This window comes from Lepidochelys kempii, chromosome 1 (genome assembly GCF_965140265.1).
Source record: "Lepidochelys kempii isolate rLepKem1 chromosome 1, rLepKem1.hap2, whole genome shotgun sequence".
Taxonomy (NCBI): Eukaryota; Metazoa; Chordata; order Testudines; family Cheloniidae; genus Lepidochelys; species Lepidochelys kempii.
The window spans coordinates 252,782,648-252,809,712 of record NC_133256.1 but is presented as its reverse complement, the minus strand read 5'-3'; the positions used below and the strand labels follow the sequence as shown (position 1 = coordinate 252,809,712).

Genomic DNA, 27,065 nt, shown 5'->3' with positions numbered 1-27,065 from the left:
CCTGATATGCAAATTCAAAAGCAAAGGACTATTGAGCATGGCTGAATGCCTTGATTAAAACCTTGTTAGTGGGCTAAAATGGCACTCGCTCTAATATGTGGTGCTTTAAGCTTCTCATATTAAAGTGAGAAGCAATGATATTACAGAATTGTATTAACAGCAACAAAACAATACAGGTACTAAGTTAGTTAAGGTATTTTCTATAGAAAAACTTTCACGTATTGGTTAAAAAAAATCAAGTTGTGGTTAGTGCTTATGATGAGGGAGCAAACCAAACCATATTTCAGGTTTGGTATTTCATTTGATGTTAGTATAAAATAAGTTTATTTTGAGCTCAAATGTTCATACAAGGGCTCCTTAACAGGCTGTCCAAGTCCTGCATTTGGACACTAAAAATCAACATTTATAGGTGTAACACTCAAACTTACATGCCAACAGTAGATACTGATCTAAGCATCCACATGTGGGATTTACTCATCCTTTTAAAAATAACCACTGTTGAAAAGTGGGACACTCAGCTGAAAGTGTTGTTTATACCCTGAAGAGGGACTATAAAAATATGTTTGTGCCTCAAAGATGCCATACAAAATGTGCTCAATTTTCAAATAGAAACTTTTTTGTAACTGCCAGGCCTGCAGACTCCATCTGAAATCTGGATTCTAAAAATCAAGCTCTCTTCTCTCTGGTTTGTGCCTCATTTCCAGCAATAAAGATTCTACAATTAGAGTCTACTGTAGTTCAGAGTTCTGTTGCTGAAACATAAACCTGAAAATAAACCAGCTCATACTTTTTTATACCTAAACTGGCTCAGCAGTGCTATCAGAAGTTAAAGAGGAATAAATAAAATATATTATTAATAAATAAATAATTATTAATAATAAATAATAATAATAATTGAAAACTCTGATCTGGAAAGTAACATTTGTGTTTAATTACGACTACACCCATAGCGGACTAATGGGGTATTCAAGCTCCCAGAGGTTTATGAGGGGAATCCCCCTGGGCTAAAGCCACCCCGTTCCAAAATTGCTTTATTACACAAACATTTGAGTGAGGAAATGCCACATTCATGGTTGCTTATGAAGTCTTAACTTTGCCCCCTTGTGTGTCCAGTCTGTGCACTGGATGAGATGGAGGTCCGCGGGGTTGCGGGGGAAGGAAGCATGAAATCACATAATTAAAGACTGTATCATAATGCATATGCACAAGGGGACAGAACTGATGTTCTGCAGGCAGTCTTAAGTCCGGACTTTCTAGTGCCTGACTTTGCAACTTAAATAAATGTTCTTTTAACAGGTTTTTTGTATGCAGTTTCCTAGGGGGTGGTGCCCCACCAGACAAATATCACCTCCTCCCCTCATCACGCAATATCAGCGGGATTTGAACAGTCAGTACTTCAGTACAACTTTTTATTACTTAAGCTACAGGACTAGCTACGTTAACTGGCAACAGAAGGCGGCTGTTAGCCCAGAGAGACGGGGATAAGCTACTTCAGCCACATGCTTGGGCTGTCAGATGATATGGGGAGCCTAGTCTGAAGTTGGAGGAGCTCCTGACATGTTGTGGTGCACTCAGAGGGGAGTATAGACCACTAAGCCATGTGCCAGGTCCACCAATAGCATGTCTGCTAACTGACAAAGGCAGATGTGACAATCTCTCCAATACAGTGCTCACTCCATGGCTGCTTGTCTATTTCAGATTCAGTTTCAAGTCAGTTTGGATCTACCAACAGGGCCGGTACAAGGATGTTTCGTGCCTTCGGCCCAGGGAGCTGTGCGGCAACTCCCTCCCTCCCATCGGTCCGGGGAGCCGTGCAGCAACTCCCCACCCCAGCTCACCTCTGCTCCGCCTCCTCCCTGAGCACACCGCTGCCACTCCAGTTCTCCCGCCTCCCAGGCTTGCGGTGCCAATCAGCTGTTTGGTGCCGCAAGCCTGGGAGGGAGAGAAGCAGAGCGGGGCAGCATGCTCAGGGGAGGAGGTGGAGCAGAGGTGAGCTGGGGCAGCATGGTGCTGCCTCCCCCGCCCCGTTACTTGCTGCAGGCGGCCCTCCCCGCACCCCCCTGCCCCAGCTCACCTCCGCTCCACCGCCTCCCCGGAGCACGCTTTTGGCTGCCCCCAACCACTTGGCGCCCTAGGCAACCGCCTTGTTTGCCTAGTGGTTGCACCGGCCCTGTCTATCAAACACTTAGCAGGCTGGGACCAAAGCACATTACATGTTAGTTATCCATTTACAACAAAGCAAGACCACAACAGTCCAAGATGGCTATACTTTACGGGGGTGATACACATAGATACGCATGGCCCTAGACTCTTGGGTGTATGAAGTAGAACTGTGGAATAACTTACCAGAAGAGATCAGACAGAACCTGCCCCTAACAATGTACTGGTCTAAATGCAAAGACCCATCTCTTTAATAATGCCTTCCTCCAGTAGTAGTATCTCCCAACAATCCACTAATCCCCTCCTCTCCCACCCCCACACACTTCAGGGGAGGATGAGAGCAAAAAACAAAAACAAGGGAGAGAGAGAATATACTGCCCTTTAGGGCACACCCAGCACTATCTTTAATTACATGGTGCTTAGGCACCGATTGCAGATATGCCTTAAATAGTCCCAGACTAATCTACACCAATTGAGCGCAGCTCTGATGCAAGATCTAGATTCCCAGCAAGTAACCCCACTGGCACTGTAGCTTTTGATAACTTTCAGTCAAATTTACAGATAGTGGTAAGGGGGTTTCAGAGTAGCAGCCGTGTTAGTCTGTATTCGCAAAAAGAAAAGGAGAACTTGTGGCACCTCAGAGACTAACCAATTTATTTGAGCATGAGCTTTCGTGAGCTACAGCTCACTTCATCGGATGCATCCGATGAAGTGAGCTGTAGCTCACGAAAGCTCATGCTCAAATAAATTGGTTAGTCTCTAAGGTGCCACAAGTTCTCCTTTTCTTTTTGGTAAGGGGGTGAAACCTATAGCATTCTTCGGAGAACTGTTGGCTCAAAGCAACGTCCTCAGAAGGTTTTGCAGCTAGAAATATGGCCTTTCCAAGTTGAAATAGGCAACACTAGTGTCTGTCATTAGACAACTTGGGGACAGTGTTTGTATCTACTAGGCTCATGTGCGTCTTTGGATGTCTGTTACTTTGAGGAAGACAAAAATAAAAAATAAATATCCCAAATAAAATTCTAGCGATTCTAAATGCACAAGAGTGGGACCCTTATCAAAATTAATTTGAATTTTTTGTGTGCTTACCCTGCAGTCAAACAGTTCAAGAGAATTTGGTGAAAGAAAAGAAAAACTTTATAGAACAAATTCCTTACGGGATCAAAAGCAACATTCGAGGAAGCTGCAGATTCCCCAAATAGCACAGGAAGATGACCTGATAACTAAGGCAGCTTAATGACATTTATACATAAATAGGTAGGACAGTGGGAAGGCAATTTAGAATTTTAACTATTCCAAACCCAGTCAAATGCAGGAGCACAGATCCAAGAGCATGAATTTATTGCAACTGATTCACCTTTTGACAAATTAGAATTTATACATGTATATGGCACTTGCCCCGCTAGTATACCAGTGTAGAAATGCTGGGCTAATGGTGACATAAAACACCAACAGAACAGTTCCAGACTAGTGCATCAAAGTTGTAGAAATATTTCTAACTTCTTTCTCTACTGATATTTATTGGGGTATGTCTACACTACAAAGTTAGGTTGAATTTATAGAAGTCAGTTTTTTAGAAATCGGTTTTATATATTTGAGTGTGTGTGTCCCCACAGAAAATGTTCTAAGTGCATTAACTCGGCGGAGTGCTTCCACAGTACCGAGGCAAGCGTCGACTTCCGGAGTGTTGCACTGTGGGTAACTATCCCACAGTTCCCGCAGTCTCCGCTGCCCATTGGAATTCTGGGTTGAGATCCCAATGCCTGATGGGGCTCAAACATTGTCGCGGGTGGTTCTGGGTACATATCATCAGTCCCCCATTCCCTCCCTCCCTCCCTCCGTGAAAGCAGCAGCAGACAATCGTTTCACGCCTTTTTTCTTGAGTTACCTGTGCAGATGCCATACCACGGCAAGCATGGAGTCCACTCAGGTAACTGTCACCATATGTCTCCTGGGTGCTGGCAGACGTGGTACGGCATTGCTACACAGCAGCAGCAACTCATTGCCTTGTGGCAGCAGACGGTACAATAGGAGTGGTAGCTGTCATCATCATGTCCGAGGTGCTCCTGGCCACATCAGCCAGGAGCGCCTGGGCAGACATGGGTGCAGGGACTACATTAGAAGTGACTTGACCAGGTCACTCTCTTTAGTCCTGCAGTCAGTCCTATTGAACCATCTTATGGTGAGCAGGCAGGCAATACGGATTGCTAGCAGTCCTATTGTACCATCTTCTGCCGAGCAGCCATGAAATGTGGATGGCTTGCAGTCCTTCTGCACCATCTGCTGCCAGCCAAAGATGTAAAAGATACATGGAGTTGATCAAAACAAGAAATAACCCAGCTCTGTTTTGTACTCATTTGCTTTCCCCCTTCTCCCCCATCTAGGGGACTCCTTCCTCTCAGTCACACTGCAGTTAATCACAGAGAAGGTGCAGCGAGGTAAATCTAGCCATGTATCAATCAGAGGCGAGACCAACCTGCTTGTTCCAATAAGAACAATTACTTAGGTGCACCATTTCTTATTGGAGCCCTCTGTGAAGTTCTGCCTGAAATAATCCTTGATGTAAAGACACCCCCTTTGTTGATTTTAATTCCCTGTAAGCCATGTCATCAGCCACCCCTCCCTCCGTCAGAGCAACGGCAGACAATCGTTCCGCACCTTTTTTCTGTGCTGACACCATACCAAGGCAAGCATGGAGGCCGCTCAGCTCACTTTGGCAATTAGGAGCACATTAAACTCCACACGCATTATCCAGCAGTATATGCAGCACCAGAACCTGGCAGAGCGATACTGGGCGAGGAGGCAACGTCAGCACGGTCACGTGAGTGATCAGGACATGGACACAGATTTCTCTGAAAGCATGGGCCCTGCCAATGCATGCATCATGGTGCTAATGGGGCAGGTTCATGCTGTGGTTTCCCGAGCCCAGAATCGGCGTTCAAGCACAGACTGGTGGGACCGCATAGTGTTACGGGTCTGGGACGATTCCCAGTGGCTGCGAAAACTTTCGCATGCGTAAGGGCACTTTCATTGAACTTTGTGACTTGCTTTCCCCTGCCCTGAAGCTCATGAATACCAAGATGAGAGCAGCCCTCACAGTTGAGAAGCGAGTGGCGATAGCCCTGTGGAAGCTTGCAACGCCAGACAGCTACCGGTCAGTTGGGAATCAATTTGGAGTGGGCAAATCTACTGTGGGGGCTGCTGTGATGCAAGTAATCCACGCAATTAAAGATCTGCTGATATCAAGGGTAGTGACGCTGGGAAATGTGCAGGTCATAGTGGATGGCTTTGCTGCAATGGGATTCCCTAACTGTGGTGGGGCCATAGATGAAACCCCTATCCCTATCTTGGCACTGGAGCACCAAGCCGCCGAGTACATAAACCGCAAGGGGTACTTTTCAATAGTGCTGCAAGCTCTGGTGGATCACAAGGGACGTTTCACCAACATCAACATGGGATGGCCGGGAAAGGTACAGGATGCTCGCATCTTCAGGAACTCTGGTCTGTTTCAAAAGCTGCAGGAAGGGACTTTATTCCCAGAACAGAAAATAACTGTTGGGGATGTTGAAATGCCTATAGTTATCCTTGGGGACCTAGCCTACCCCTTAATGCCATGGCTCATGAAGCCGTATACAGGCAGCCTGGACAGTAGTCAGGAGCTGTTCAACTACAGGCTGAGCAAGGGCAGAATGGTGGTAGAATGTGCATTTGGACGTTTAAAGGCACGCTGGCGCAGTTTACTGACTCGCTTAGACCTCAGGGAAACCAATATTCCCACTGTTATTACTGCTTGCTGTGTGCTCCACAATATCTGTAAGAGTAAGGGGAAGACATTTATGGCGGGGCAGGAGGTTGAGGCAAGTCACCTGGCTGCTGGTTATGCGCAGCCAGACACCAGGGCGGTTAGAAGAGCACAGGAGGGCACGGTGTGCATCAGAGAAGCTTTGAAAATCAGTTTCATGACTGGCCAGGCTACGGTGTGAAAGTTCTGTTTGTTTCTCCTTGATGAAACCCCCCGCCCCTTGGTTCACTCTACTTCCCTGTAAGCTAACCACCCGCCCCTCCTCCCTTCAATCACCGCTTGCAGAGGCAATAAAGTCATTGTTGCTTCACATTCATGCATTCTTTATTCATTCATCACACAAACAGGGGGATGACTACCAAGGTAGCCCAGGAGGTGTGGTGGAGGAGGGAAGGAAAATGCCGCACAGCACTTTAAAAGTTTACAACTTTAAAATTTATTGAATGCCAGCCTTCTTTTTTTTGGGCAATCCTCTGTGGCGGAGTGGCTGGTTGGCCGGTGGCCCCCCCACCGCGTTCTTGGACGTCTGGGTGTGGAGGTTATGGAACTTGGGGAGGAGGGCGGTTGGTTACAGAGGGGCTGTAGTGGCAGTCTGTGCTCCAGCTGCCTTTGCTGCAGCTCAACCATACACTGGAGCATACTGGTTTGATCCTCCAGCAGCCTCAGCATTGAATCCTGCCTCCTTTCATCACGCTGCCGCCACATTTGAGCTTCAGCCCTCTCTTCAGCCTGCCACCACTTCTCCCGGGTCATTTTGTGCTTTCCTGCACTCTGACATTATTTGCCTCCACGCATTCATCTGTGCTCTGTCAGTGTGGGAGGACAGCATGAGCTCGGAGAACATTTCATCGCGAGTGCGTTTTTTCTTTCTTTCTAAGCTTCACTAGCTTCTGGGAAGGAGAAGATCCTGTGATCATTGAAACACATGCAGCTGGTGGAGGAAAAAAAGGGACAGCGGTATTTAAAAAGACACATTTTATAAAACAGTGGCTACACTCTTTCAGGGCAAACCTTGCTGTTCACATTACATACATAGCACATGTGCTTTTGTTACAAGGTCGCATTTTGCCTCCCCCCACCATGTGGCTACCCCCTCAACCCTCCCGCCTCCCCGTGGCTAACAGCGGGCACACTTCTGTTCAGCCACAGGCAAACAGCCCAGCAGGAATGGGCTCCTCTGAGTGTCCCCTGAAGAAAAGCACCCTATTTCAACCAGGTGACCATGAATGATATCTCACTCTCCTGAGGATAACACAGAGATAAAGAACGGATGTTGTTTGAATGCCATCAAACATACACTGCAATGCTTTGTTGTACAATGATTCCCGAGTACGTGTTACTGGCCTGGAGTGGTAAAGTGTCCTACCATGGAGGACGCAATAAGGCTGCCCTCCCCAGAAACCTTTTGCAAAGGCTTTGGGAGTACATCCAGGAGAGCCGTGAATGCCAGAGCAAATTAATCCTTTCACACGCTTGCTTTTAAACCATGTATAGTATTTTAAAAAGGTACACTCACCGGAGGTCCCTTCTCCGCCTGCCGGGTCCAGGAGGCAGCCTTGGGTGGGTTCGGGGGGTACTGGCTCCAGGTCCAGGATGAGAAACAGTTCCTGGCTGTTGGGAAAACTGGTTTCTCCACTTGCTTGCTGTGAGTTATCTACAACCTCCTCCTCGTCCCCAAAACCTGCTTCTGTGTTGCCTCCATCTCCACTGAAGGAGTTAAACAACATAGCTGGGGTAGTGGTGGCTGAACCCCCTAAAATGGCATGCAGCTCATCATCGAAGCGGTATGTTTGGGGCTCTGACCCGGAGCAGCCGTTCGCCTCTCTGGTTTTCTGGTAGGCTTGCCTCAGCTCCTTCAGTTTCACGCGGCACTGCTTCGAGTCCCTGTTATGGCCTCTGTCCTTCATGCCCTGGGAGATTTTGACAAAGGTTTTGGCATTTCGAAAACTGGAACAGAGTTTTGATAGCATGGATTCCTCTCCCCATACAGCGATCAGATCCCGTACCTCCCGTTCAGTCCATGCTGGAGCTCTTTTGCGATTCTGGGACTCCATCATGGTCACCTCTGCTGATGAGCTCTGCATGGTCACCTGCAGCTTGCCACGCTGGCCAAACAGGAAATGAGATTCTAAAGTTCTTGGGCCTTTTCCTGTCTACCTGGCCAGTGCATCCGAGTTGAGAGTGCTGTCCAGAGCGGTCACAATGGAGCACTCTGGGATAGCTCCCGGAGGCCAATACCGTCAAATTGTGTCCACAGTACCCCAAATTCGACCTGGCAAGGCCAATTTAAGCGCTAATCCACTTGTCGGGGTGGAGTAAGGAAATCTATTTTAAGAGCCCTTTAAGTAGAAATAAAGGGCTTCATCGTGTGGATGGGTGCAGGTTTACATCGATTTAACGCTGCTAAATTCGACCTAAAGTCCTAGTGTAGATCAGGGCTGAGACAATTACAGTTAAAGATAACTTCAAGGAGTGCTGCAGCTAGAATTCCTGTAAACAATTTTATCCTCAATATTTGCACAAGTACATTTTACATTTCAGTATATTCTCTCAGTCTTAAGGGTTATGCAGTTCAGGGATTACTTTTTAATCTATTTTTTGGATAGTGGATATTATTTTTAGACATTATATTGATCTGCTAATATCTAAAGAGAAATATTTAATGCTCTAACTAAAGAAGTTATCCTTCAAAAATATATTGGTTCTGTTAATTCTACCAACCTGTGCAATTCTTCAGTTTTGTCTTCAGTAGGGCCCACGGTTAATAAGCAGTGGCGAAGGATGGCAGCCATATAACGAAATTGATGAGATTCATTCTATATAAATATAAATTATGAAGATATTTTCATTTTGACGATTGCAAATGAGGGTTTCAGGTCACTAGAATAATAAAAATTAAAGACGGAAAACACCCATTAGATCATATAATCTATTTCCTACCAATAAAGGACTGCTCTTTCAGAGTTCATTTGAATGCTTGGTGCAGTCTAGTTTTAAGTTACTCTAAATCCATTATTTCCTCTGGGAGATTGTTTGGGCTAGATTCACAAACTTTATGCACCTTTAAAAAAAAGAAAATAGATCATTGGGATTCACGAAGCCTGAGTTAGGCACCTAGCCTCCCTATACAATGAATGGGGACAGACAGAAGCCTCAGAATGGGAATCACACAAGCTACTACATGGGGAGGCTTTCCACTCAAGTTAGCCAATGGGAGAGACCAAGGTAAGGGATTTGTCCTAAGCCCCTGCCCCTCTTAAGGAGCTTGGCTCTAAGTCCAGGATGCAGGGAGGTGCCTCCCTTCGCGGGGCTGGCAGTTACAAAAAAGTTTCTCTCCTCCTGGCATAGGAAACGTATGCCATTTTTGCCAGAAAATTGGGGGAGCAGGAGAATCTTCCTCATAACTTTTAGTACAATGGTTAGGGTACTCACCGGGGATGTGGGAGACTGGTGACTTAACTCCCCCCTTCACCTGAAGGGGAGATATTCTGAGGTGGGGCTCCCTCAGTCTCTGGTGTTGAAGCTGTTGTATTGTGGATAAACAATGAAAGCATCATTGGGCCAGAAAGAGAACAAGCTCTAGAATGACTTTGTAGCATGGTGGTTCGAGTACTCACCTGGACAGTGGGAGGTCCAGGATCCAATGACTAATTATTTATATACAATGGAACAGTTTCAGTAGGAGAGAGAGAATGAGGGACCCCACATCAGGCTATCCCACTGCCCAGTGGTTAGGGCACTCACCTGAGAAGTGGCAGATCCCTGTTCAAATCCTTTTTCCTCCTCAGGTGGAGGGTGAACTTGAGCCCAGGGTCTCCTACATTTAGACCACTGGGCTAAAAGTTATGACAAAGGTCCTCCTCCTCCAGCTGTTTTGTGTAAACTCATCTAGAGGGGGCAATCTGAGAGGTGAGCTCTAAACACGCATAGTAGATCAGGCCCCAGAGGCAAGTTAGATATAGGAATGCATGTAGGGCCCAAATTGCACTGGGGCTTAGGTGTCTGGATGCCCAGCATGGGGCTGCACTGAGCATGCTCAGAGGCCAAAATATAGGCATAGGGAACATTTATAGTAAAAATTTAGGAGCAGAGGAAGTTTAGGGGCCTACATGGTTTGGCAGCAGCGGAGTGAGGTTTTTGTAAATCCCACTGGGGCCTGATTCTGGGATTTAGGTGCCTAAAGTGTCAGTTAAGCATGCAAGTCCTTTTGTGCATCTAGCCCTTCCAGTCTAACATTTCATAATTAGGAAATTTATCTTGATATTCAGACTAAGTTATCCTTTGCTCAATTTCAACTCCACAACTATCTTCTCCCTTTCCCTGCCATTTACACATACCAAATTTTGGTATGTGTTTCATTACCCTTAGCCCTCCTCATTCTGTGAGGTGTCACTTCTCTGTAAGCTACCCAGAATGTCTCTGCCATTTTTTGCACTCCTGTATCTCACTGCAGGTTGGTGGTTTTTTTTTTTTGGGGGGGGGGGGAGGAGGGAGGAGGAGAAGAGGGCAATCTCATCCTGGGGGCACTAGATCTATTTCCTCTGAAAGCTGGCAGCGCCAAAATTCCCAGAAGAGGAGCCAGCCATTGGTGCCAGAGATTTGTCCCTTGCAGTAATCAGGGACAGTGGCAGCAACATTCCTTCATGGCTCCTGGGCATCAATGATGTCACTGACTGCTTTTGAAAGTTTAGACTACATACATTCCTCAGTCTGATTGGGACAAACAGCCAAACTCCTCCCTCCCCTATTCCTCAGTCTTTTTAAAACACATCTCAATCTGCTGTCCTCCATATTCCTTCTTACTCTCTTCTTTGCCCCTTCAGTCCTTCTCTTCTCCCTTATTTAACTTGTCTACTCTTCCCATTCCCACTCACCCTATCTTTGCCCTTTTTTTTAAAAATGACCTCGCCCACTCATCCCTCCCCAAAAAGCCCTAAACAGGAGCAAAAAAAATACATAATTAAAGTGTGCCAATAACCACCACAATCATTGAGTTGTATGGGTTATCCCTGTCCCCTTCCCTATTTATTTTCTTTTTGACTGTTAGTTTCTCTTGGCAATGAAGATCTCAAGTGTTTGTAGAACCTAACACAATGGGATCCAATTCTGATTGGGCCCTGGGGTGCTACTGTAATATAAACGTTAAACCATCACCACCTCGTCCTCCAATTTGATACTCAAGATCAACTCTATTCTGGCATTGCTACTTTGAAATTATTTCCTGCCATTGAATTCTGGTGTTTCAGATACAGGTTGAGGTTGAATCTCATTTTGAGCTCATAGGAATAAACTCTTTAGATCCCTTTATAATTTTTCCATCCTCCCGGATGTTTGCAACGTCTCCTAATTCTGCATCGCCAGCGCACTTAATTAGTGTACTGTTTACCTCTTTTCCTAGATCATTAAAAAGGATGTTAAACAACACTTTGCCCAACAAGGATCCTTTGGGGAATGTTAAAGTTTAGAACTAGAGAGAATAGCTTTTACTGAAGTGTTGTTTGGCTTTGGAAACCTTTAGCAAATAAGTTACTATAAAAGCTCTATCTTGAAATACAAAATAAAATTTCTAAGCCTAGAAGAGATCCAATACTCATGTGATAGAAAATAGAGTGACCCAATGCAACAGTACTTCCCTTTTCCCTTCTTCATTATGCTCCCTCAGCATAAGCTGTTTCTTCAGTTCAGACTGGCTTGTTTGGCTTGTCCAGGGGCAAAGTTCTGAGATGAAACCTCCACTTTTCTAAAGATATTCCCCCAACTGAATCAGTAGGAAATGCCACTGCTGAGACTGCCAGTTCCCACACGCACAAAACTCCATCGTTTTTGAGGTTTCAGTGCGAGAAAGCATTGGGAAAGATGCCGTCTCAACCTTCTTAAAAACTCCACAGTATCTGTAATCATACCCTTCCTTTCAGGTGTCAGAAAACGAAGACAAAATAACCAAGAGTTGGCCAGATAGCTAACTGTTGATCCTTCCCTATAGTTCAGCCGCACCATGGTTTCACTTGATAGTCCACAGGACTTTGGGAAGTCTGTTGCAATATCAAATGGGCTCATGTTGGAAAAATTCAAGGAACCAAACAGTTTCTAAGAGCTTACTTCAGTGGCCTAGATCAGAGGTAAGACTACTTTTCATGCGATACGTCCCTAATTACAGACTACCTACCTAAAAAGATACAGGTGCAGACATTAGTGCGCTGTGACTGCTAAGAGATACCATATTCAGCTTCAATCTTTATGTTCTCAAGGAAGAAGACAGTGATGAACTACTCCCCTTTCAAAAAACACAGGAAGCCCAACTTGCTGCACAGTCACTATTTTGAAAACCAAACAAACGTTGCATGGAGAAAAATGCTTGAGGCTACAAATTCATCTTACCAGGGCAAGTGATAGCTTCAGTGAATTCTGCTCTATATTTTAACAGATAGGCAAGACCCAGGAGTATGTGGTCTATCCTGTCTTGAAAATATACTGAAAGATCTGGTGATCAAAATTATAATAGACATCCCCCTTTTGTGACAGCTGCAGTTCCCTGCAAGTCAACCAGTTCCAGTATGATCAGGTCTTATACAGGCTTAATGTGAGGTGTCATCTGATTTAGATATTTTTAAGCAAGGTGCCCATGTCCATGAGAGGTAGTTGCTTTATATTCAAAAGGATATTACATAATTTCTGTAGTCCCTTCGTCAGGAGATAAAACCTTCATCTGGTGCTACTGGAAACCCTCAGAGATGGAGAAGTAGAACTTATCAGCATCAAGACTTAGGTTTCAGAAGAAGGAGTTGCTACCCATGAAGTAAACACATAACATGGCTTGAGTCTACAGTTTAACATCTTTGATTTTATGACCAGGTAATTCTGTCTGAGGGAAATAAAGTCATTTATTTTCACCCAACTTCTTTCCAAATGCATACATTTATACAGCATGCATTTATATATAAATAAAATATGACCTCCTAAGTGCATATACATGCATGCATATTATACACACACTTACACTTAGGAGGTCATATTTTCCACCCCTGAGCACACACATTTAATGCTACTGTTTGTCTAGACAAAGGTAAGGCATCTCTTCCTGTCAAGAGAGACTTTTTAATTATTGAGGTTGTAAGTCAAAAGCAAGAGCAAGAAAAGTCCCTCGCTTTCTTGTGGATTATCCAAGAGTCTGAAGACTATGCTATCTACTGTGACATTCAGACCTAAACTTTTTTCTATTTTGGGAGTTACATTTTTCTTCAGGGCCCCATAATTTTGGAAAATTTTTAACTGAATTGTTAATTTCAAAACTCTTTTCAAGTCCCACATTCCTGGGTGAGTAATTCATATCCGGGCTCTCATGTTCTTAGGATTGTTAACCTCTCTGCAGATTAGTCTAACACACTGACCTTACACAAAAGAATCTCTGCTTGATAATTAAGACATTTGTTTTGAGGTTTAACTATATGGCAAAATTACTATAGTGTAAATACCTTCTCTTTAGACTTACCAGTTGTAATCATATTTACAGTGCTTGACTTGAAAGAGCTTACAATATAATTTTAAGATGTGACACAAGTGGGGTAAACAACAAAAAAGAGGGGAGGACAGGAAGGCTGATGTATCATATTCCAGGTGCCATAGGTTCTCTCGAGGCAACTGGTTTGACATTCAGCAAGAGAAAAGGTAAATCCTATTTAAAAATTATACCAACAAGGTGCATGTATTGCTTCTCATCATTTAACATCTTAAGGAAAAAAGCACACCTCTTTCCCTCAAACAATTACTTGTTCTTAAAAAAAGCTGATCTGTTTGTAATTGTGTCCACAGAAAAACAATCAAGTCATTGTTCCACAGCCTTAATTGCTGGCTATAATCCCGAGAGATGGTCATCTGAACAACACACATTTAAAGAAAAAAGTTATCCTAACCAACATATATTTTAATGTGCTTAACTAGTGCTTATTTCCCTTTGGAAACCTTAAACTCTCATCCAGCCTCATTCTCATTAGACATTCAACTGCATATTTGAGTTTATATATAAAAACCTTAAAAAAAATAAAAAATTGTATTACACCATCCATCCAACCCCCACTGTGTAGTTACTTTCCTCTGAGGACCTCAAAGTTTTTTCCTAACATTAAGGATTCACCACCTTTTTGAGGCCCTAGTTCAGAAGGGCACTTAAGCATGTGTTTAGCTTTTAAGTACTGTCCTAAACAAGGGAATGCCCTGCTCTGATGACTGGGCAATTGCTTCTCCAATTTAAGTATGAGGTGGCTATGGTTCTTGCAGACAAAATAAGCCCAATCAAAGAATTTAAACTCAGACCTTACCTCACTGTGAACATTCCAACTGTCAAGCGTCACATTAAAGAGAGCTTTGAGTGCCTCAATGGCACAATCTGTTTCTTGTAGCGATAAAGGAGATCCATCATGCTCTTCAGCAGCTTTGTATTTGTCTGTCCATCTTATGCTAAATGAACTTTCCAAGGCTTGAGTCAAAACCTGCAACCCTTGTAGCTCATGATGCAACTGTGACCGAATCTCTGTGTGCAGAAGTGACAGGAGGAAGAGAAGGCGCAAATCAAAACATTTAATGGCATCAACAAACTGTTGGTCCTTGCATTTTTTCAGTAGATTGCAAAGCATAGCTGCAAGGTTCAGTTCCAAACTGAGCTTCTGTGCAATGGCACTATTAAAAACTATGTTACAGAGGCATTTTAAAGCTTCCACTATAACAGGGAAATTGGACACATCCTCCAAAGAATCTTCTGTCATGTCCAGCTTTGCCAGCCTCATCAGGATCTGCATGTTTTCCTTTGTTGTCACAGGCACTAAAACCTTCTTATCTCTGGAGAGAATCCGAAGGGCTTCAAGACAAGCAACTCGACATGAAGTTTTTGTGTCTTTTTCGAGGATGTTTAAGATTCCTTCACACAGTTTCTGTGGACACATACAAAAACCCCCCAAAATTTTAATCATTGTGAATTTGAATGCAAAATCTTTTACTACTGTCATCCATCAAATCATAAAAACTTCAGCCACTTTCTTCAAGGAACTTGTTTTTGGTCATATTTTATCTAGGTCATTATTAGCTTTTCAAAATATGAACTGCTACAGAAATATTCAGAGAATATCTTTAAAGGTTTTCTTACACACACAACCAAAATAAATGGATAAAGATAGAGATGACAGCACATCTCCTAGTCATAAGCATGCTGCCAGTTTCACCTGGGTTCTATACATTAATCCTATTGGGTCACAGCAAGACTTTGGTTACTTTTATGGAAACAGAGGTCCTTATAATAGACCATTACATTTTTAGTTTAAAAAAGAAATCATCCACATCATAAATATAAAGGGAAGGGAAGGGTAAACACCTTTAAAATCCAGAGGAAAAGCCCTTTCACCTGTAAAGGGTTAAGAAGCTAGGATAACCTCGCTGGTACCTGACCAAAATGACCAATGAGGAGAAAAGATACTTTCAAAGCTGGAGGGGGGAGAAACAAAGGGTCTGTGTCTGTCTGTGTGATGCTTTTGCCAGGGACAGAACAGGAATGGAGTCTTAGAACTTAGTAAGTAATCTAGCTAGAGATGCGTTAGATGATGATTTCTTTAAATGGCTGAGAAAATAAGCTGTGCTGAATAGAATGGATATTCCTGTCTTTGTGTCTTTTTGTAACTTAAGGTTTTGCCTAGAGGGATTCTCTATGTTTTGAATCTAATTACCCTGTAAGGTATTTAAAAAGAATGCCCTCTGTAAAATCAGAAATGGTACTTTTTCTTCTATTAAAATTCTTCTTGTAAGAAACTGAATGCTTCTTTTCATTGTTCTTAAGATCCAAGGGTTTGGGTCTGTTGTCACCTATGCAAATTGGTGAGGATTTTTATCAAACCATCCCCAGGAAGGGGGGTGCAAGGTTTTGGTGAGGATTTTGGGGGAGGAAGACGTTTCCAGATGGCTCTTTCCCAATAATAAACACGGTTAGACGTTTGGTGGTGGCAGCGAAAGTCCAAGGGCAAAAGGTAATAGTTTGTACCTTGGGGAAGTTTTAACCTTAAGCTGGTAAAAGCAAGCTTAGGAGGTTTTCATGCAGGTCCCCACATCTATACCCTAGAGTTCAGAGTGGGGAAGGAACCTTGACAATCCTGTTCTAGTCGTCTTAAATATTTGGAATATAGTACATACCTCTCCTACTAAGCTTGAAGCTAAATGGTTCTTCATGTGCATACACCTCTCTTATTTGAGATTTAATGACTCAGTCAGATTCAAAGTTGAGGCAAACTCAAACTGGTATTTAATAGTCTATATGCTGACAGACAAAAGAGGGCATATTAAAACTAGCAAGATGAGACAGAGTGGAATGTAGACTTTTAGTAAATTAAGGTAACTAATATGCAGTCATAGCTAGGAGAGTTACAATACTACCTGCAAAATATAGTGCCAGGCCAAGCTGATCAAGAGACTCAAAGATTGTCCAGTGATCAAAAGACAGAATGCTATACTTATGTTACAAGCAGTTGTTAATTTGCATTGCTGCTTAGAAAAATGTAAGTGATTTAAGAATCAGAAGGTCAGAAAAACATTTCAATTACAGAAAGATTCTAAACACACTATTTTCTAAAAACCTAAAACAAACTCAGACAAATCAACCAAGAGAGAGGAAAGACACAGTAGAAGAGAGTGCATGACCGAACAGGGCTCCATACATTTTTTATTGCTACAAATTCAGGAAGACAATATTACTCATGGATGGCAGAGTCACGAGTCTAGTTATGAAAGTCTTCGCAAATAAGTGGCAATAAAAGATTTACTGCACCCTATACCACCCAGATCCTTTGGTTTTTGCCCTTTAAATCTTCCTCTGCTTCTTGTCCCTTGACGTACGTTAGTTACTAGTGAAACAGTGTAGTCACTAATCTGGGTAGTTCTTAGTGACATCCACTGGTGCGGTATGAATCAGTTTATGATCAGAAATATGCGCCATGTACACACACTTCAGTTTTTTAATTAATACTAAATATATTGTAACAGTTTCCTACTTAAGGAAATGTTGCAGGAATTGGATTTTTCAGCACTAAAACAAATGCTCACCACCCAGACTGAGAGCTAGAGAGGAAAGTTTCACTGGACGCGATCGAGGGAGTTTTGTTACAGTAATGATTAAGAAAATGAAGAGTCATGTTAAAACATATTATTCAACTAAACTAGGCAGGTCAAACTGTGGTACAATGCTGTGTGATACATCACGTTGTCAAACAGGAAAGCATATGATATTATAAGCAAAACGTGAGACAAGTTAGTTATTGACTGTCACACACAGCTACTTAGTACACTGGTGATGTTTTGGTTTAAAGACCTACCAGTCTGCTGCATTCTTCGCCTCTAAAAATTTATCTGGAAATCATTTTTGATAAGCACAGATGGGGTTATATTTATATCATGTATGCCAAAAGAGACAGTCACTAAAACACAGAATTTCAGTCTCTCTGAAATACTTAGTATTGTTAAACCATGGCTATGAGTTATCTGGAAATCAACAAGACACATAAAGAAAAAAAAAAAGGAAGCTTAAGAGTGGGCTTTTCAGAAGCATTCAACACTGGCCTAACTGCTTTCACTGAAGTTAGTGATAAAACGCTCTTTGACTTCAGTGGGAAAAGTTGGCCAATGCTGAAGACTTTGAAGATCTCACCCTTAAAGTTTTTTTTTTTTAAAAATAAAAAACAAACCAAAAACGATCATAGTTCAGGAGAAATGGTCAAATCAACCTCTACAGCTCAACTGACTTTTCACAAATATTTTAATTCAATTAAAAAGTTTTCTGTATAATTATCTTTGCTTATAAATCAGAAGCAGCAGTTACTGAACCTGCTAGATTTTGATAAATAATCCAGACAAGAGAGAGTGGGCAGCACTGGGGACTACAAACACAAACCTGCTAATAGCAGGAACAGAATAAATTGACCCTTTTTCTGCTAGAGTGATTCAGTCAAGAAAGCTCTGTCTCTGCTGACAGAGTACTGTAATTCACAGTGGCAGAAAAACTGTGAACTGATCCAAACTGCCACCGTGAAACAGCATTGTAGGAGAGGTGGTCTCTGAGATAACCAAGTGTGGGCAATTTTTTCCCCCTTTTTGTTCTTTAATAGTGGTAGATAGAATCCCATGGATGAGAATAAATAGGTTGTAAAAAGAGGTGAACAGCAATTTCAACAACTGTGGGACTGGCAGGACATATTGGGGGCATTGCTGAAAGATGGTAGAGTTAAGGTTGCATGGGCAACCTTAACTGTGCATTTCCTGGCTTTCAGAAATTTGAGCTTTGCTCAACTCAATGTTCTGCAAGGAAAGACTACTAGCAACCTTATCTCTGCATTAACAGTTTGCCACTGAATTTCCCAGTTTTTCAATCAGGAAAAATATATGTTCTTAGTAGTCATTTAGACAGTTGTACATATTATGTCCCACAATTTGAATACCAAGCCAGCTAGCCCATTCTCCACACATCAGCTAGGCTCCACTAGCCCTGTTTTAGCACATCTCCCAGCCATGTTGCTGACCCATTCAATGTGTTCCCTCTCCAAATTACCCCCCACTACTGGCTTTTTCTGATCTATGCAAGCTCAGTTTGGTTTCTTGTAGCTAGTGTACAAACATGCTGAGAACAAAAAAACATAATGAGCGACATGAGGAAGGGGCTTTTTTGCTGTTCCCCCTAGAGAATCACTTTCCATTTGGATAATATCATGAACTTGAAAAATATACTTTCCATTACTGCCATATACAAACCAGTAGCTGAACACCACTAGCTTATTGAGTATAACAGCGTGACTATGGATGGTTCACTGTTACAGGAACTAACTGGAATTTAAGGGTGAACAGCAAGAGTTTTGCTAAAAATAAGTATCTGCTTCCAAAATTTGCTAGGTTCTCTTATATACAATGTACTTGCATTTTTGAGTTACAACCAAGGGACCTAAAGCATAGAGAGGCACCCTTTTCAAATACACATCTATATATTATTCTACTTTGATGCGAGATTAAAGAAAATAATTTGCCTCTGCAACTACCTCACTCTGAACTGCTTGCTGATCCTATTTCCCTGTACCAGAGCAGACACTGTCAAAAATGAAGGAAAATCCAGCAAAAAGTAGTAATTGAATGTTACCCCAAAGTAATGTGTTTTTAAACCATCTTCACTTATCTTGCCTCTTATAAGCAATGCAGTTGGGCCCGATCCCGCATTCTTTTGCGCACCCTAAATTCCAATGGCAGTTCAGCAGGCCTAAGGAATGCAGTTTAGGATCCTGGTAGGTGTGTGGAAAATTCCCAAACTCAAGCCTAGCCATATACCTTTGTTGAATTTTTAATCTAGATTACCAGTAACTTCAAGGATCAGGTCTTCTGCTTTAAAGCTAAATTGATATTGGCTCAATCTTAAAGATTCATGATTTTAATGCAGCATTGTAGAGGCAGAGGATTTGACTTGGGAGGGTGATGGAACATCCACCTGCTTTTAAAAAAAGATTAACAATTTACACAGTTATATGGTTTTGGTTTTTTAGAAAATGTCCATTTTAAAAAGGCCTCAAACAGCTAAATCATGGTCCAAGTTGTTTTTTGGAAAGGGGAGGGGGAGAGCAGCGATGGTGAGGAAATCAGTCACATCACAGGTTTGCTATGAAGTTTCATGAGCTTTATAGTTGAGAGCGCTGGCAGCACCCGCATCTTTGGCCTCAGGGATTATGTGCCAGAGCACATGATGTTCCCAGTCACTTGAATAAACGGTAACTGGCATCAAGTCATTCTGCCTTCTCCTGGACTGACATAAGTCTCTGTAGTTCATTGTGTCTTCTAACCAAGGTTTTTCATAGTTTTAAATTCTCAGTTGATTTTAATTAAGCTCTCAGTAGGGGGTTCATGAGATGGGCAAGTTTTTAATTTATTTAATACAACCTACTTTAGCAGCTGCTCAGAGGGCAGAATGTCAATGAAGTCATTAGGAACACCACACAAAAAACAGATGCAAAACTGGGTCCCATAAAAAATATTTTTTAAAGGGGGTGTGGTGGGAGACAGGCTAGTGAATTAAAAATAAAGAAACAGTGAAATAAGTATAGTAGACCTCATTCTATATATGCCCCACAGTTTTGCATTGACCACGCATAACGGATTATAGAATTTGTCAAAGAAAGAAGTTCGGAGTTTCTGGCAATCAACTAGGAGACAGTTAGGGATTTTAACATCAAATAAGGTTGTTTGGGATTGCTGGATAAGTTGAATAGCTGGCTATTTCTGCTAAAATGACCAGCATTTTATGGCATTAGGTTTTGGAGCGAAGCATCTATTGGTCTGAGTGAGAAAGTGTATACTCTTTACATGTACTATTTTAAGCTCAGTGTATTCTCAAGATGTCAGTATTGCATTGGTTTCCTTTCAGTGCAAGTTATTTTCATAGTTCTGTCAAAAATAATACATGAAAGCTTAGATTCTGGAGCACAATTCTGTAACAGTGGCTAGCATTCACAGCAAATTCTGTGGCTGCAGAGTCGCAGAATACAGAGGCCCCAACTTCTTATTTTTAAAATGTTTAACAATGGTTTCATTTTATATCTGTAAATCCACTTACACAGAGCATTGTGTCAAACGTTGTGACAGCAGCTAATTCAGTCAGCATGAGTTCTTCATATACACCTATTTTTTTTTGTATTATCTTGCATGTTTTCTCAATGGTGCCAGCTTCCATATATGTACGTCAATCATAGTGTATATATTCAGCAGTGGCTCTCAATCTTTCCAGACTACTGTACCCCTTTGCAGGAGTCTGATCTCTCACGTGTATCCCAAGTTTCACCTCACTTAAAGACTACTTGCTAACAAAAATACAAAAGTGTCACAGCCACTATTACTGAAAAATTGCTCACTTTTTATTTTATAATTGTATGGTAAAAATGAGAATCAATTGGAATATAAATATTGTACTTACATTTCAGTGTATAGTATATAGAGCAGTATAAACAAGTCATTGTTTGTATGAAATTTTAGTTTGTACTGACTTTGCTAGAACTTTTTATGTAGCCTGTTGTAAAACCAGGCAAATATATAGATGAGTTAATGTACCCCTGGAAGACCTTTGCATACCCCTGGATGACAACCACAGATATATAGAGATACAGCATTCTAGATTTCTGAGAGCTTCTGAGAATTAACTACATTCTGAGTTAAACTAAAACTCCAGTTGGTTCTGAAATGGAAAACGCTGAACAGAATATAGAACTGCTGAGCTGTTGGTGAAGTTAGTAGATTCATATGAGTGTGTGGTTAAAGGGGATTGTGGTAACATGTAATTGGCAGGTGCTAGGGGCACATTTAAAGCCCCAAAACACACTGACATGAGGATTCTGCTCCACCATGCTTGCAGCGACCCACCCCTGCCCCCCAAGACAGCAGAGAGGGCAAGACTCTTCAGTGATCTGGGGACCTGACAGGCCATGTGGGGCTGGCACACAAAGGAAGGAGGAAGACACTGTCTGGAGGAAGCTGGGTGGGCAACAGTTCTAACATAAAGTAGGGGGAGATAGGGAGCCTAGAGATGGGGAAGCAAGAAAGAAAAAAAATCTAGAATTAAAATGCAGAGAGACAGGGTCATTTCTACCATGGAGTGCATGACAAGAGTTAAAGAAGCACAGGGGTTATGGTTTAAAGAAGTGGCTTTGGTTTTGTTTTTGTTTTTTTTACAAATGTGATAATCATGTGGAAAAAATTAAGTGCTAACCAACCCATCACATACAAAAGTCAGCTGATAATTCACAAAAAAGTAAAGCAGAGGAAGAGAGAAATCCATGGTTAGAGAAACAATGCTACCAAAGTTTGAATAGCTGATCGTAAAGGAATTAAGAGAAAAGCAGAAATTACTCCCCTGCTGAAGTTTTGGGACCACAAAAAAATAACTTATTGGAGCTCTTTTTGCATTTGGCTGCTGCTCCTTGACTATTTAAGCTCAATTTTTTTTGTGTGTTAATATAAACAGTTTTCCTTCCTACCTTGATGAATTTACTTCCTCTGTTTCAGCAAAAGTATTGTTAAGCTTACAAACAACTTCTGGTCGTAAAAAGTCACTGAGAAATATGACAACATGTTAGGAGACCACAGCTCTAGCCACAAAAATGCTGCCATTTTCCCAATTTTAAAAAAATGTCACTGTTGACCAAAAAAAACCCTTAAGATTGCTACCTCCTGAGGGGGTTCCAGGCCCATTACAAGTTAACAACAACATTAGGATATCAGGCTGGTCATTTGTTTTACTGAAATACTCAACAGAATGGTTCTACAATTCCAGCCCAATTCAGTTCACTACCCCACACAAGAAAAAAAAACACGTTTCAGTAAGAGACAGCAGGCCTAGGTTCTGCAACCGCTAGGATACTGTAAAGTCATCCTCTGGCTGGAGGGTCCTATAATACTTAGGCAAAACAGGTAAATTATGATCCCAGAAGATCAAATTTTCATTTTCAGTTCGGTTATGCTAACAACTTTTTTTTAAATTGAGGTGTGGCATTACCTAGGGGTCTGATTATCCTTTAAGCAGATTTGTTAAGAGCCCTACAGATATGCTTTATTTTTTATTTCCATTCACAACGGGCATGTGTAATTCTGCAATATCAGCATGCACTGAGTACACTGCGTGAGATGAAGTCAAGTGCCTCTAGCTCCTAAGTACTTATAAGATAGCGATATACACCAGAGCACAGTAATGATTAGATTTTAAAAGAGTTAATAAAACCAAATTACTGACTGAGATGAGTCCCATGTTTCTATGCCATCCTTGTTTGATAGGCTATTTTATTTTATTGTTTAAAATTTTTTTTTAAATCGTACGCGCTTGGGATGATTTTAAGACAGACAAGAAAAACAGCTGAAAACTTTAAAAAATCAAGTTTTCTATCATGTTTCTATTTTTTTTTTTTTAGACAGATGGACTCCTCTGTAAAAAAAGGTAAATGTGTACATATAGTATTTCCAAATCTCTCAACTAATTTTTATGCACTTGTCATGCTATGCAATGCAATGCAACGCAACTTCAACAGCTTACCCAATGAAAATGCAGTGCCTATCCTCCAGGTCACCTTTTAAACTCTGTGTATATTTTCTTTCTTCTGTATGCAAATAAAGGGTTCAATCCTGCCATGCCTTCCTCAAGGACTACTCACAAGATTTTGTAGGACAAGTCCAAATAGCACAAAACTTAAAATGAAAAAAATCATAATTTGCCTTAAAGTTAATGGCCACAACTGAAAGAAGTGTGTGCATGTTTTCCTGAAACTGGATTTCCAAGGAACTTTGCTCCTAGAAGCCCTAGTTCATACTGTCTCCCATCATGTGCGCGCGCACACCCCCCCCTACACCTAGACTGGAGAGAGAAGGAGAAAGGATTCATGGAGACACCAAAAATACTTCAAATACGTACTAATAAATTTGCATATTAAATCAATGACCCCAATCATGCCTCACTGTGGCCATGTTTGCAACATTAAGGGCTTGTCTATACTTTCTGCTAAATCAGCACTGCTGCAATCGATGCAGCGGCAGCGATTTAGGGGTCTGGTGAGACAAGCTAAGTCAATGGCAGAACATTCTCCCATAGAGGTCTGTTCTCCACCTTCCTAAGAGGCGGGAGGTAAGTGGGCAGGAGAGCATCTCCCATCAACATAGCGCAGTGTAGACACCCTGTAAGTTGATCTAAGTTACGTTGACTTCAATTATGTAACTGAATTAGTGTAACTTAGGTCAACTTACAGCGTTAGTGTAGACCAGCCCTAAGTTTAAAGATTATGTTCCCCTCAAGACCTTGTCTGTTAAGAGGATTCAAAGATGGCTCTCTGATAGAACATTTTAAATAAAGGTCCTGACTAAACACCATTTTGCTGAAAGTAGTGTAATAGTAAGGAGAATGGACTGCAAAAAAAATGCTGTAAAGCACTCAGACAACCCTGCAGCATATAGCATGATGCCAACAAAGCACATTAAAAACTTAAAGACATGATCTAGTTACACACTTCTAAAGTTATTTGAGCTGAACTAATCAATTCAAATTAACACTTCTAAAGTTATCTGAACTAATCAATACAAACATACCTGCAGTTATTTGAATTTTGGTGACGAACATGGATGCTTATATTTGAATATGCAATCACTTAATACACTTTTAACAATCCCTTCCACAGGACTACAGGTTATAGTTTCAAATCATGCAATGCTACCACAAGTTAAAAGAATATCTGAATCCTTATTTAAACAAGCTTTTAGATGAACAGCTGGAAACAAGTTTCACAGCTAAAAGGAAGGGTGTCATATAAGATGTCAAGAATGAAGGAAGACGAGACACCACCAGAAAATTACTGAGAGCATGGAACAGAAGCCAAGTCAACAGGAAGGGAATCAGAGAACTAATTATATAGAGGGACTTGTGTATTATTTAAAGTTCTTGATTTTTAGTTGAGTTTATATAGAGACCTAGAATGTCAGTGTATATAGTAGTCACAATATATTTAAAACATTTTCAATAGAACTGTGTGTTATTTATTCATAGATATGTCAAGTCGTCTTAGGTTTTTATTTATATAGTTTAGAACTATGATTAAGATTGCAATATATATTAACAACTTTGATAGTTAGAAATTAACATCTTCAGGTACCAAATCTAGTTTTAAGTGGAAGTATGTTGGATATTAAACCCACTGTACCCTTAAACATCCCACTATACTGATACTAAAAATACCTTTTTCTAGCTTTTATGTGTTGGGTAAATTCACATATTGCCTTGGAATCCATTTGTGCGCTTGACTCATGAAGCTAGATTGTTCCTGTATAAGTGGTCTAGATCAGTGGTTCTCAAACTGTGGGTCAGGACCCCATTTTAATGGGTTCGCCAAGGCTGGCATTAGACTTGCTGGGTCCTAGGGTTGAAGCCCAAGCCCCACTGCCCAGGCCGAGGCCAGAGGGTTTCAGCCCTGGGTGGTGGGACTCAGGTTATAGGCCCCCTGCCTGGGGCTGAAACCCTTGGGCTTCTGCTTTGGCCCCCCATTCTGCATGGTGGGGCTCAGGTTTCAGTCCCCCACTCCTGGGGTTGTGTAGTAATTTCTCTTGTCAGAAAGGGGTCACAATGCAATGAAGTTTGAGAGCCTTAATTTCCTTGAATGTTCTTGTTCTTCAAGTAACTGCACATGGCAACTGGTTCTTTGAATAACTGCACCCACTTATGGTGTCCACATTCCCCAGAATAGCAGTTCAGAATGTTTTCTCTAGCAGTGACTAATAGCGGTCATGCATGTGCTCCCACCACCCCTCCTCACCCTGTCCCCAGGGAATAAAGTGTACAGCAACCTCAACCTCCATTCAGTTCCTTCAAACTGCTTTAAGTAATGAGTTGGAACACCAGTGTCCAACTGTATTATTGATTAACTTCCAGCCTAAATACTCAGTAAACAGTTTGTTTATAGTTGGTTACTTTTTACTGTTTCAGTTAGCAGCAGGTTAGGGAAAAAAAAAAAAGGAGTGCAGCTTTCGGTAGAGCCTAAATTCCCAGGTTTTAAATCATGCCAATCCTGGGGGGCGGGACCAGGGGAGAAGGAAATATTCCTCTCACTGATACCCAGACAATAAAGGCATATGTCATGGCTGAGGAACTCCCAGCTATCCCAGATAACTGTACCATTTTCACACCCTTCAAGAAGTGGACACAAAGGGAGAAGCAGTCTAGACTGAACCTTTTTCCTCAGGGGGCGGGGGGGAGGGGGGAAGGGGCCACAAAAAAACCATGAAAGCTATGTTAGGCTCTGACCATAGACAAAAGCTTCTTCTTTCCTGAGACAGTCTTCCAATTCTCCTATCAAAGTTGTGACACCAAACTCACGGGCCAGGAAGCAGCTGAGGCAAACTCAGGAAGATCCATCAAAACAGTCCTGCTTCCAAGGACTGAATAGTTCTGACTCAACATCAGCTCCAGTGCAACTGCAGAGGGAAGCTTTAATCAGCTGTTCTCAAACTTTGTTGCACCACGACCCCTTTCTGACAACAAAAATTACTACGTGACCCTGGGTGGGGAGGACCAAAACCTGAGCCCTGCACCCCGAGCCCGAAGCCAGAGCCCTGCTGCCCCAGGCAGAGGGGGCCGAAGCCCAAGGGCTTCATCCCTGGAAGAGGGGACTGTAACTTGAGCCCTCCACAAAAAGAAACAAGGGTACCAGTTATGAAAACTTCTTTGAAGCAACACATCAGTAAAATTAAAGGATGCAAGTCCCACTTTTATCTTTCAGTCTCCTGTCATGGTTCCTGCATCAGTTTTCTTCAGCCAAAGACACCAATTCCTCTGCAGCTTCTGACAGGAGTCTTCCATTAAAAAGAAATATCAACGGAGAGAAAATAATAATGAGAAGAAGCTTCCTATTACATCTAAAGATGCTCATTCTCACTATGCTCCTTGGTTTCCTCTGAATTGGCCACATCTCTTTCCATATGGCCACAATACTCAATTTCAGGAGCAAGTTCTCCCACAATATATGGGAACTATTTGTGACTCTCAGGCTGCAGACTCTCAGTTCTAATCATTTTCCTTGTCTAGTTGGAGACACAAAGGAACATATTTTAAGTGATGATGAAATACCTGCTCATCGGGACAATCATTCTGATCCTATACTTGATTCTTCTTTCTTACCTGATGAAATCATTGCACAGGCTACTCCACTTTCACCTGATAATTTTAAAACTTTTCAGGAATTACTGAAGCATATAGTACACACACACACACACACACACTCACTCTTCATTTGGATATAGTTCAGGAAAAAGCATATAAACTATTTGATATTCAACAATCCGCAGCCCAACTGCATTAGATGCTGCCGATTCTGGTGCTTGTTCAATGGCTACAGGTATTGTAATGCAACACTAGTCATGGTTATCTGCCTTAAGTTTTACCAAAAGAAGTTCAAGCAGCAATTGAAGACTTGCCATTCAAATGGTCAGAATCTGTTCAGTTCTAATATTGATAATCTCTGCATTCATTACAAGATTCAAGATCCAAGCTCAGATTTTATAGAATTTCAAAAACAAGGAATTT

At 41.9% G+C, this 27,065-nt stretch overlaps 1 protein-coding gene across 1 annotated transcript in view; it reads right to left on the bottom strand.

Annotated features, from left to right (window-relative positions):
• RIC8B (RIC8 guanine nucleotide exchange factor B) overlaps nucleotides 1-27,065 on the bottom strand; it is a 59,682-nt gene that overhangs the window by 23,224 nt on the left and 9,393 nt on the right. Inside the window, exons 3-4 of the mRNA XM_073324456.1 lie at nucleotides 14,278-14,886; nucleotides 8,684-8,778 (exon numbers count right to left, since the gene is read on the bottom strand). Coding sequence (XP_073180557.1) covers nucleotides 8,684-8,778; nucleotides 14,278-14,886 — 704 coding nt within the window. The remainder of the gene's footprint in view (nucleotides 1-8,683; nucleotides 8,779-14,277; nucleotides 14,887-27,065) is intronic.